General features: G+C 33.7%; 1 protein-coding gene across 20 annotated transcripts in view; it reads right to left on the minus strand.

Moving 5' to 3' along the window:
- Positions 1-13,036, minus strand: part of ADGRL2 (adhesion G protein-coupled receptor L2) — a 266,132-nt gene that overhangs the window by 37,313 nt on the left and 215,783 nt on the right. For all 20 annotated transcript variants that reach the window (XR_009049955.1, XM_057715049.1, XM_057715022.1 and 17 more), the window contains 4 exons: positions 8,172-8,972; positions 1,846-2,139; positions 1,193-1,296; positions 153-338 (listed from right to left, as the gene is read on the minus strand). Coding sequence is in view for 19 of the 20 variants with exons in the window: in XM_057715049.1 (XP_057571032.1) it covers positions 153-338; positions 1,193-1,296; positions 1,846-2,139; positions 8,172-8,972 (1,385 nt within the window). In the remaining variant the exon portion in view is untranslated. The remainder of the gene's footprint in view (positions 1-152; positions 339-1,192; positions 1,297-1,845; positions 2,140-8,171; positions 8,973-13,036) is intronic.

The raw sequence follows: 13,036 nt of genomic DNA on the forward strand, positions 1-13,036 counted from the left end.
GCTAGAATTCTTTCTTGAGATATGAACCAAAATAGAAGTTTTGTTTCTATGGTTATGTCAAGGGGGTCAAAAGTTAGGCAGTCAACTGCTGGAAGAATTCAGAGCAGCCAGACGAAACACCTAATTGAAACGAACAGAAAATTTCTACCTACCTTGTTATAACTCCGTCCAGCTGAATCCTTTTCACTAGGTTTCAGTTCCTGCAGCTGTGCATCAAGAATGTCCACCAACTGCTCCATCAATCTCACTGAAGAACTCACGTCCCCGGCAAACACCGGCCCTTTGGTATGTTTCGCCAGTTCATTGGCAAGGCTAGCAGCATTTTCTCCACTTCTGATCTGAAATGACAGTTTATATTATCTCAGCAAGATTTCTTATTCTGTTTGCGGCTTCTTGTTCTTTTCCCAAGTGTCTTTGTTGTGGTGAGAATAATATAGGCAAATATGTGAAAAATCTGCAACTAACTGAGACCAATAACTTTGTCTTCATTTCAGATGATTAAAGGTTCTTAGATCCTCAAAAAGAAATTCTTAACCAGACATTTAAAAGAAACAAAAGGGAAAAAATCAGAGATTCCCTTCAAAATTTTTGAGACAACTCTCTCATTTCACTGCAACCGTTTTAAACTGCTATTTAAAAATCTTATTTATTTATTCCAATGATCCAGAAACTTAAGGGAGAATGTAATCACTACAATACTGAGGGTTATTATCTACGGCTCACATTTCAGAAGGGTAGATGGTGAAGGAGAAACTAAAATGTCACTGCATTACACTGTAACATTAAAGTTACTAATGCCTTTTAAAGTCATTTTTACTTATTCTATCATAAACATCTGTGATATGAACATCTGCTTGCATTCTGTGGATTCAGTTGCAAACTTAATGATACTTGATTTATTAGGCCAATGCACTATTTGTCTTACAAACATCAAAAGAAACAGAACAAACTAAATATGAGTGAAATTAAGCAAGTATGTACTCATTAAAAGGCTTAACGCAGAAAACAGCATGCCCTAAAACATATGTAACTTTGAATAAATAGCTTACAGACAAAACTATGCATAATTTTTTATTTTTATATTGAACAAAGAGCAACGAAGCTGGTTTCAACATACAAAGCTAAATTATTTATGTTAGAAGTTAAAGCCCTTAATCACCAATGTGTATCATATTAAAAGGTTCCAACCAACCTTCTGAGCCAGCTGATTTACCCAGTGTGAGGTACAGTTGCTAAGATCGGGGCCCTTAGGGTTCCACGTTCCAGTGGAAAGCATGCAGAGATACGAGGCAGTTCCTACAACAGATGTAGAAAACAACAGTGAAATTGAAACCATTTTTTCTGCCTGCAGTTGGGACATCAGCTATGATGATCCTACCCCGTGTGTTAAATTTTGAATAAACGCTAATGGAAGTAGTTGACAATAACTGACAAAAAGTAGGGTATAATGTGGAATATAAACAGTAAATATAGTCAGCAGAAATATCAGACATTTACAGCAAACAAACAAAAAGCCTTTGATTTTCTTGGGACTCAGCCAAAATGATATGTTGTAATGAGAAAGACAGCTGTAAGGAAGCCTCACTAGAGAATCCATGGGCAAAAATCTCAGGCTTGACCTAGGTCTTTAAGAGGGAGAGGTAATTCAGGACCTGACCTTAAATGACTTTCACAGTTTAAAAACCTTTTAAGTTGTCTACGTGTGCTATATTACCAAAGTAACAAAACAATAATGAAGTTAGCTATTGTAAATATCTCTTTCTGAAAATAAAATCACTTCTGTGTAATTCAGAACCTACTTAAAATAAGTTTTAAAATGTATATACAGTATTTGACAGGAACTACCTCTTGTTCCCTTGGGACACGGTCGTTCAACCATCATTCCCCTTTGTGTCTGAGGCCACCTTATCCCCCTGGCGTCTAATGCTTCGCAGAATCTCTCTGGCAGGGGAAAAATATTTGTTACAGGAGGAATTTTGGTTGTAGAAACTGCTGGAGGTGGTTTTGTCCCTTTGCTTCCTTCCTGCGATCCAGCTACAGTTGTGCTCATGGGGCCTTTCTGTGAAGTAGTGCTTGTGGTTGATACTGTGGTTTTGAACATCTCAGCTGAAGAAGTTATTGTCACAGCTGTGGTAGGCACTATGGAAAAAAGATGAGTATGTTAATCTCAAACATACACTTGCACTCATGTGAATATATGCCCGTGCACGCACATGAGCGCACACACACAAAAACCCCACCCATCCAATTACCCCAATACCAACAAAATGAAAAATTAATGAGAATATCCATAGGGTGGGAGGAACAATGAATCTCTTCATTTATTCCAATTATTCACATTGTTGGCTAAGCCATGGCGGTTTAGGATTTACCATTTTGCTCTATGACTCTTAGGCTTACTTCTCAATGAAATATTTGATTAATACAGGTTATGTACAATTTCATCATGTAGCATATAACAGGAAATGAAGGACAGTTTCATACAGAGTTTCAATGTACATATCAAATACACTGTCACATCAAACAGTTTAGAAAAATCCATTTTTATATAAATTCATACTCTGAAACAATAAAATTCAAAGTATCAACAAAAGTCTGACCATTACATATAATACAGGACAACAGAATATTTCAAGTCACCCACTCTACATCTTGTAGGAAAACAAATACTGTGACATCTTTCAACCCAGCAGCCATTCTTGCTTGAGAGATTTTTGAGCATGCCTGATTAGATCCAAACAGAAGATAAGCTTGGCATGCTTGTGCTGTTTCAGTAAGGAAATATCTGAGGCTTTGACATCTTTACTTTTGAAAACATAGGTATGAAAAAGAAACTAGTTCTGGTCAGAGGTTACAATGTAATCTCATATCAAGATTATAGGTTGGATCAAATCATGCCTAACTTGAAACCAACCCTACATATCTTACTGACCCTTAACAGAGAGTATAAAAGGATTTAAAAGTATAAAAGAGGATTTAAAAGCAGAAATTTAAAAGAAAAAAAACTTAAAGTTATTCTGGACTTCCAACATTACTTTTAAACTGTTAAATCCACTAGGTTAAAATAATAATGGAGCTTAATGTTTCCTTCATTAATTACCATGTAATTAGTTTAAAAAACAACAAAAATTCTGTCAGTAAAACTTTAATGGCACCATTTAAAATCTATTAGGTGATCACACAAAAGTTTGATCAACATTTAGATTACTGGCTCTTAAGACCTTATAAATATGATGCCTTTAATTTAAACTGAGTAGAGCAAATTAAAAATAACTATTTTTAAAAATAAGCTTATAAAACATTAACTTATTTTATGGTTTTGCTACATATAAGAAACAAGCCAGAACATTAAAACTTCTTGGAAAACAAGTTCACATAATCACTGATATAATTAATATTTTAAACTCTGTTCCATGAACAGTTTATATAATTCTGACTCTATGACAGAGTATGCTAAGTTTATGAGAAAAAGTAGTGTGCACTTGTTTCTAGTTCTTTAGTCGTGAGAAACTTTTTGTTACCCGTAAGCGCAAGACACACTTTTTACACCCTTTTTTCATTCTATCGCAAGAGAAACTTCTTAAGCAGTGTTTTATTTCCAGGGCATCAGTTACTGACCATATGAGAGAAGCCTGTGTACGTTTGTCAAGCATCATGCCTAGCCAGCTGCTGCAGAAAACTATTCAAACCTGTTTACCTTTTTCTGTAAAGCACTTCCTTGACAACTTGTTAAACCTCGTGATTTTCTTTTGATTACAATGCAGCCAGGCTTTCAGTGCTTTCTCAATTAACATTTGTCAAAAGCATCACAATCTTATGCAGAGTGTCAACTGAATGCTACTGAATCAAAGCTTAAAAAGGAGGTGGGGAATCGCAGCAAGAGAGAAAAGGGCAGAGCAAAGTGGTTTAGTGCTACACCATCTGATGTATCCCTTGACACTGTACTAATTAGTCCATATTTAATCACTGGAATATGTATCAACAATACTACAATTAGTGATCTGTTAGCTAACCATCAATAAAGATTCATAATAAGTGAGTGAAGGTAGGCAACAAAATGACCTCTATTAAATGCACAAGAGTTCATGCAATATTCTATAGCCTGTTTCCATGTGTCACTGACAATATTCATACCTTTTTACCTTTTGTTCATCAAAAGAAGTTTAAAGGGAAGCAACACATTCTTCAAAGGTAAATCAATGGAATATTGGGATATCATGAAAATAAATATGAACGTCCACTTTAAGCGGCAAAATTAAACCCTTTAGGAGGACAGCTATAAGATTTTGTAAGGCCACAGTTTAACAACTTCAAGGAAAGCAATTTTTTCTAATGTTGAAGCTAGAAATGAAGAGGTCTTTCTAAAAGTTAATATTTCTTTCCTTAGGTGAAAATAGGTTGCAACAGGACATCCCATGATGATAAAAGCTTACACTTATTCAGCATTTATGGCAGATGTTATGCTAATCACCATTCACGAATCATCAGATCATCTTACTTAATCCTTACCACAACCCCATGAAGTAGGCACTATGACTATCTTCCTCTTATAGAAGAGAAGACTGAGCCATGGAGGAGGTTAAGCAATTTGTTCAAGGTCACTTGTCCATACTCTTAAATGTTATGATCTTACTTTCCTAGGTAAAAGATTTTCATAGACTCTGGGAAAGTATGGCACCCCACAAAGCAATTTGCCCTTAATTTGGAGCATTTAACTGACACTGTGTTCTGCGCAAATCTTTAAAAGAAGAAAAAAACATGTGGAAACATAAGATACTGAAGCAATAATTATAAAAAGTTTCATAATGAAATGTATATGGCAAAAGGATCAAAACTCAAGAATATCCTATAAATGGTAACAGAAAACATGGCAACTCACAATAAACTTCTATCTTAAATCTAAACCTTACTTTACAGAGCCTTTCCCAGAGTTATCAGGTATATCACACACACAGATTAAATGATGTAGTATTCTACCTACCATTTATCATTTGAGTGCAGAGACCTAGAAACAGTGACAATAAATCCCATAAACATATTTAATAGGTACCCATGAAAATTTCAATATACAGAATGGTTCAATTTACTATGATAGTATTTACTAAGAACTTGTTAATTATTACCAGCTTTTCCATGTGTGGAAAGATTTTTAGGACACTGTATTTATGATTAGGGTGGTTATTTCCCTCTTCCAAGTCCCAAAACTCACCCATTAGTCACTGAATGAACTCCAGTTAGAGTGAGTCTGTAGTCTGGTAAGGCAAAACTGCAGATTTATTAAATTTACCCTTATTTAACGTCTGAAAACACTGATCATCTTTTAATTAGCATTCATTATCAGTGGGAAGATGCTTTAAGAAATATGTATCCTATGCTAAACACTTCCTAAATAATAAACCTAACTGGCTGTCTGGCTCTCATGATAAAAAACTTCCCTCATGTTGTTTAAAGTGTCATACTTCATTATTACTCTAAGACAGATATACAGAAACTGTCAAAACTCAAGACATGATATTTTTTGATAATGTTTGGGATATCAAATCTGCATACAGATTAAGTAAATACAAATCAATTCAGATTAAGACATAGTAAAGAGTTAATATATGACTTAAATGGGTTTTTTCTAAGCCCACTTTATAGAGGAAGGAAGTAAAAGAGGAAAAACAGACCTGGTTTAGGGAAAGGGAACAAATTAACTATGTAGAGATCACAAAAGCTAAAAATTTAAAGAAAAAAAGAAAGATGTATTTGAAAATGTTATCAAGGCAAAGCAATTAACTACTTGTGCTGTTAGGAATGGAAGGCTTGGATTTATAAATGGGGAAAAGTATTGACGCTAATACAGCGTAAAACAGTCCACAATGAAAAATTATCCATTTTACATACAGCACAATGATTACTGGCTACAAACATGGTAGCAAAGCCAGTACATAAGACCTGCTGATAGTGGCTCATTGGTTTGATCTAAATGTAATGGGCCAGAATGGTTCTCCAAGGCCCCTTCTACATGCAGTTAGGTATCAGCACACATCTTGGATGAAGAAGGCAAGTCTCTCTAAAAGCATCTGAAGATAAATTATAAAGAGCAAGTGAATAAGAGAATACGATTCAAACATCAGCAAGAAATTCAGGTCAGATAAAACTTTTTACCACTAAGGGGTTAATAAGGGGTCAATACGAATTTTCACTTTCTGAGAATATATAAGAATGGTTAACTAATTTGGATAACACAACACAGCTGTAGGAATGCAGTTACCACATATGGCTAAGTTTCTCATTTTCAAAGCTGGTAACTGCTTTTTCCAAAAAGCATCCAAATTATCAAAGATTCTTTCATCTGAAATGGATCAAATTATTTACTAGAACATAAGCCACATGTGGAAAATGATATTAGTCATCTTGTATTCCATGAAGTACTCTGGGACAAGTAGGTAGGCAATGATTCCTTGTTGAGCTGAATCTGAACTCAGCTTTAGGTGTTGCCTGATTATGAATTTGCATTTTTGAAACTTTTTTTCTTTTTTTTCCAATGGAGGGGAAGAGATTTACTGCTATCCAAGATAAATTTAACAGCTGTGAGGGTAATACAGGTTACAAAAAAGATTAACACATATATCTTCACAATGTCAAATTTTGTCAATTACTGACCTTTGCCTTTTGCAAACCTACAGGATAAAGGAGAAACTTACTACTAGCTTTTAGAAAAACAAATGAGATACAGGAACCATCCCAAGTCACGGTCTCAAGAGAAAAAAAGATATGTCTAAATTTAAAACTAACGAATACTAAGATACTATCAATAAAGATTTTTATGCCCTAACAGAAGATTTCATTGATGAAAGTTTAACAATGGGACACTGCTACAATTTTAAACCCCAGAATTCTAGACATACATGAATTAGAGACAAATGGGGCTTGCACTAAGTCATATGTCATTATTGACCTTATTTTAAGAAGAAAAATCACATATTTTTGTATTCTATAACTCAAATTAGTAATTCAACTACAAAAGGCTTCTGCTTTTGAGGTCCAAACCCTGTGACAATATTTAGAACCTCATAACATTATACTTTAAAATTTGTGTGGGTATATGTAGTTGTGTTTAAGTGTGTGAATGTATACTGCTTTAATAGGAAAAAAGAGATATTAATTTCTGTTCCCCCTTGTTGAAGAGACTGATTTAGTCACTCCAAAGAACATTCTGGCTCCTACAATTTTGAAGTAACTCAATAATGTGAAAATTCCAATTAACTCAGAAAATTGAAATAATAATTCGGATCTTTAAAACACAAATATTATTGTTCAAATAGAAAAGATTTATAATTAGTGCAAGCTCTATAATAATATATTAAGAGGTCATTCTTTTATCATGAGTATGAGGTAATCTTGTTTTAATGAAATATTCGAAACAATTTACCCTTAAAAATTATTTAGTGCAGAACTGAATTAACTTGATAAACTAAAATATATTTCCAAAGATTTATAAAGTAAAGATCCTCCATAAAGATACCTAAAGAGAACACAAATCAAAAAAATGCCAGCAGATCTGTCTTCATAAATCAACACTTCGAATCATTTAATGCTTAGTCCATATGTAACAGTGAAAGTCACAGAAATACTGACCTAAAACCATCACAAATTTATTAGAAAATAAAAACGTGTGATTTTACATGATGATCTAGTAAGCTGTTGGACGACTCCTCCTTCTACCCAGAGAGCAGACGCCAAAACTTCAGAACACTTATGCCTGGCATTGTACATCAAGCCTAGCAATTCTCCTGGGACTCCCTAATACACATTTCCTTTAACCACTGGCGCCAAGAAGTTAAAAGGTCTGCACATAGATTATAATCAATTCAGAAGTCAGGTAGAAAAACACACACAAAGCTAACAGGTTTGTAGCTGGCATTACATTTTCAGCAATGAAAATCTAAACTGACCAAGGATGCTACAATTTTTTGAAACCATTTAAAGTGAAAAAATTCAGAAAAAGAAAATGGACCAAAATAAGGCTAAAATGTACACGCTATGTGACCATTCAAAATGCCACAATATTATCATTTGCCCTTGAACTATGAAAAGGGAAAGAAAATAAATAGGAAGAAAACTAAGAAGTCTTCAAAGTAAACTGTTCATGAAACATATAAGCATTAGCAAGCAAACATTCTTACCTTGGGCAGGATCAGGTGGACCAAACTCCAGAGAATATCTTAAAATGAAGTTATTGTTCCACACGTAGAGTTGGTTATCTCTTGGATTGTAATCCACTGCAGCAATATACTGATACTGGTTGGGGAAAGGAACATCTACATATTCTCCTCGGTTTAATCGGGTATTGTAAATGTAATCAATTGCATTCTTGCCTGTTTCACTCTCATTGTCCTGATAAACTGACCTGACCACATAAAGGACTCCACAGATCATAAAAGCATTTGACGCAGCTCGTTTGTCATACACAGTCTCCCACGTTGCTTCAAATCGAAGAGTGTATGGATTCAGTTGGCTAATAACTATCATTCCGTTGTTCTGTTCAGTGGCATAAATGACCCATAAGCCATTTTCATCAACTGCCAGGTCAATATCAGTTTTTCCTCCCCATCTATATGGTGAGGTATCATGATAGTTAGCATAGTTAATTATGGCCTCTCCACTCTTAATTCTAGTCCTCAAGTCAAATTTCACAATATTCCTTGTTCTTTCTTTGTTAAAGAAGACAGCACCATCATATACCACAAATCCAGTACCATCTACTCGATTTGGAAGTTTATATGTTGTTGTTTGGCGACTGTTTTGGAAATCTTCTAAAGAAGCAAATTCTATTAAAGTATCAGTACGATAGGGAGTCCAGGGCATGAAATAAATTTTATCTGCAGCCTGAAGAGGGTCCTTGCACCAAGCACCTGCCTTTTGTTCAGCTTCATATATACATGGTGAGTCCACAATTGCTTTCAAGGTCCCAGGGCACACAAAAACTAACAGTCACAGAGAAAAAACAAGAATTAAGCAAAGTTAAAAGATTATACAGGCAAACACAAGTTTTAACGATCATAGATCAAAAGAGAAAAATTCACTTCATTAACACTCAATTTTACCAAAAATTATACTTAATACCAGCACTACCTTTCTTTTCTCAAGTTACCATTATCAATGCACCAGCATACAAAGTGGCTGGGATTTATTTTCACAGATACAAACCTAAGTTTAAGATCATTCATAACTGAGCTAACAATTTACATCTTTGCTATGTGTTTTTATTTTATAATTCAGTAACTGATACTTTAAAACTTTGAGCTTTGTGCATAAGAGTAAACAAAGTACTTTTAGAACAAACTTTGTACCCTCCCTCCCTTAGCCCACTTATAAGCCCCCCAAAAGTAAAACACCAAAATAAAGCAAATAAAACAAAAACCCCAATGTGAAGGCTTATTTAGAACTTCTACGGAAGTTAGACTGAAAACAAAAGTGCTTCAATTGAAGGAACATAAATATTCGGAAAATGCAATTAGAAGCAGAGAAAAGTAAATTCAAGAAAAGCAGTGATGAAACGACCAGGAGACCCTGTAACCATGGCATGCTATGGAGAGGGTTCTGGAAGCCAGGCAAGATGACACTTTAATAATAAAATATCCAAGGGTGTCAGAAAAAGAGGTAAAGGGTGAAAAGAAACAGAGAAAGGACAGCTCCCCCTCGCCGACTTGAGAAATTTTACCCCATCACCAGATTTAGCAGTCATATAATTTCATTGTAAACAGTCGACTTCTTTATGAGGTGCACTTATGAGATCCTGCTGATTTATATATTAATGTCAGGAGTGTTGTGGGGGAAGGGAAGGGAGGAGGTAACATCCATAAGGCACATAACAGGGAGCTGGGGTTCAAACTGTATACGTTATTTACCTTTTTGCTCCACTTCTATTTTAAGCATCGGAAGAAAAATAAAAAAAAAGTGCAAGGAAAAAAGAAAAAAGATTAAAATAAATTGACTATTTGTCTAAGACTGAATTCGTAATAGATGCTAAGAATAAGAGCTGTACTACTCTGGGTAAAGAGAAATACACAACAGGAAAACCTAGCAGGAGAAAGATACTAAAATTACATAAAAGAACATGGATCAATCATTTTAGTAGAATAAGGAGGCAATACAAATATGTTGGCATGTTGCTTCACTTAGTGTACCTGAATAAATAATGAAACTCTTCACTAGTGCATGGCATACATACTCCTGCCTTTCCAAAGTCACTCAGCATTCTTATCAAGTTTTACTTTAAACAGGTATGCTACAGACACAAATGCATGCATAGGTGTGTCATCCCCATTCATCTTATCCTGTGAACTCATTATTAAGCTGACCAAAATTAGGTAAGCATAACAACAGGGAAATATACTTATAAAAATGACAATTCAACTTTGAAGTTCAGGTCAAATCTAATGAATATGGATACTGTTAACACTTTTCAAAGATACTTATGTAAGAAGAAATATATAATTATGCATCTCAGTACATTTTGATTTTTTTCTATTAAATTTTCAGTTTCTAGAAAAATCCATCTTAACTATAAAAAATCTGCCTCTTTTTCAGGGATATATAAGCCTCCCCCTTTACCCCAATAGTTATTCTGAAGGGTGGGGTAAGGTAGTACCTTTGCTCCCCACTAATAATTAGTAAATTTACTTATTTACATTTATATGTATTTCATATTATAAAGCTCTACTTAAATTCTCTACATCACATATCTCAAACTTGTAATACAAAGTCTATTAGAAAAAAGTAAGCAAAATACATACAAGGAAAAAGCAAGCACAGTAGGCAAGGAGAAAAAGGAAGAAAGAATTATGGTTAGCTTATTATGACATTGTCTACCATCACCAATTTACACAAAAGCAAGCTAGCATGCAGCAACAATCATACCAAGCATTCAAAGCAAATACCTTGATTCCACAGACCCCAGAAAAGGTAAATGCTTTCATAAAACAAACCTGATTAGTAGAGTTATAGGAGAAAAAAAATCCTCCCTCCAAGAAGTTTAAAGAAATGGATTATGCAGTTAGGAAGTATGCTATATAAGATTCTTTCTGGTAAATAGTATTCTAATAATTACAAATCGTAAAATACTATTTTAGATTGTACGTAGGCTTTGAAGTATGTTGCCTGAATTTCATAAAGTGACTAGATTAATGTCTGTGCTTCTCTCTCTTTCCTTATTAAAATGCATTAGGGTGTGCTAATACTGTATCTCCAAACTGATTACTCAAAGATACTGTAGTCGCACATTTCATTAAGATGCCTTAGCTTGATTAATTTTTTAAAATTACAATAATTCATCAAGATTAAATACTGACCTTCGGCAATACCTTAGGGAGAAACATATCACACAAATGTTTTTGCCATAGGAAACCTTCTGCATTAAGATACCGCCTCCCCCATTCAACTTGGTCTATTTAACCACTTTCAGGAAACATACTTGCTCTATTAATGCGTAAATCTGACTACATCCAGGAGAAAGGAAATTCAGTGTTACTGATGTGGAACAATTCTATTTTATAGACCACTAGTCCTCAAATTACTGCTCAGTGAAGAGCAATGCTATACCTGCTTAGAATCAAGAACGGAAGGGCGTGGTGGGAAAATGAGGATAAAGAAATCATTAGTGTTGAGTCTGCTCAGACTATCTTTATATACAGCTATATTCTTTATTTTTAGGAAAGGATGATTTTACTGAAATAAACAAATTAAAATGCATTAATTAAAGAATGGGAATAATACATTTTAAAATATGTTACGCATTTAAAACAGAACTTAAAACAAGTTCAATAAAAGATGCAGAAAGTATATTTTGTTCTCCATTAATTGAAAATGGCTGCATTTTATCATCTGATACAATGACAGTGCAGTTACTGAGCAAAATATTAAATAGGGAGGACTTCATTTATGATTTAACTGATATCATTTATGTTAAAAAAATAAAATGGATATATATTGTATATAATTTATAATTCTAATGAAAACTGAGAAGTAACACCCAAATGTAAAAGTTAAAAAAAAAATTAAACTTTTGATGACTGATGAAATGCATAAAATATGAATATGTAAAACAAAAGACCTTACATTATGATTTTTATGACAACCCAAAGGATATATATCTGTCACATGAGCCAAAATTCTATCAACCCAGAAAAATATAAAAAATACAATAAAATTAATGAAATCAGCATTCTTCATCACAAATACATACTGCAACTCTTAAGAGACTGTATGAATTAATTCATAAAGACACATTTACTATGCTATAGAACAAACATAAATACATGACCAACTAACATCAGTGGAGGATATGGTTATGCAAGACAAGAAATCAACCCAAATAAACTAAAGCCTATATACTCTGTATCTGAAGTGACACACTATTTTATTTTGAACAATCTTATGTTTATTCATTAATAATGATTCAATTATTAGTAAGAGGCTTTCTTTTTCTCATCAAATAAAACTTATAGCTAAATTTATGGTATAATTTTAATAACAATGATAATTTGAAATAAGAGGGTACAAAAATCAAAACCAAATCATGCATGTAGGATACAGAAATTCTGATCTGATTATTCTCCTTTATCCTACAAGATCCTTATGACTTCTTTTAAACACACATTCATTCAATTACTAATCAAATATAATACATGTGCCTGTCCATAAACATACGAAGTAAAACAAACAACAGCATTTATAATGGACTCTGTTGAGTAAATATATTATAAAATTTTCAGAGATCATGGAAAAATTCTGAAATTTTTAAAGAATAAGTAGAAACAGTTTGGGATGGATACGCTCCTGAAGAATCTGCTCCACACAAGGAATGGCATAAAGCCAGGTGTGACAGACACATAATAAATGTTATCTGACGGTGACAGTTTTTATCAACTAAGTAAAGAGTAAAAGGAGTATGCAAACATTACGAAGTACCAAAATACTATTAAAACAAGGGAAAAGTGAAAGCTAGAAGCTTAAAATAAAAACAAGTATAAGAGATGGTTATAAAGAA

The sequence above is a fragment of the Hippopotamus amphibius genome, chromosome 1, assembly GCF_030028045.1.
Source record: "Hippopotamus amphibius kiboko isolate mHipAmp2 chromosome 1, mHipAmp2.hap2, whole genome shotgun sequence".
Taxonomy (NCBI): Eukaryota; Metazoa; Chordata; class Mammalia; order Artiodactyla; family Hippopotamidae; genus Hippopotamus; species Hippopotamus amphibius.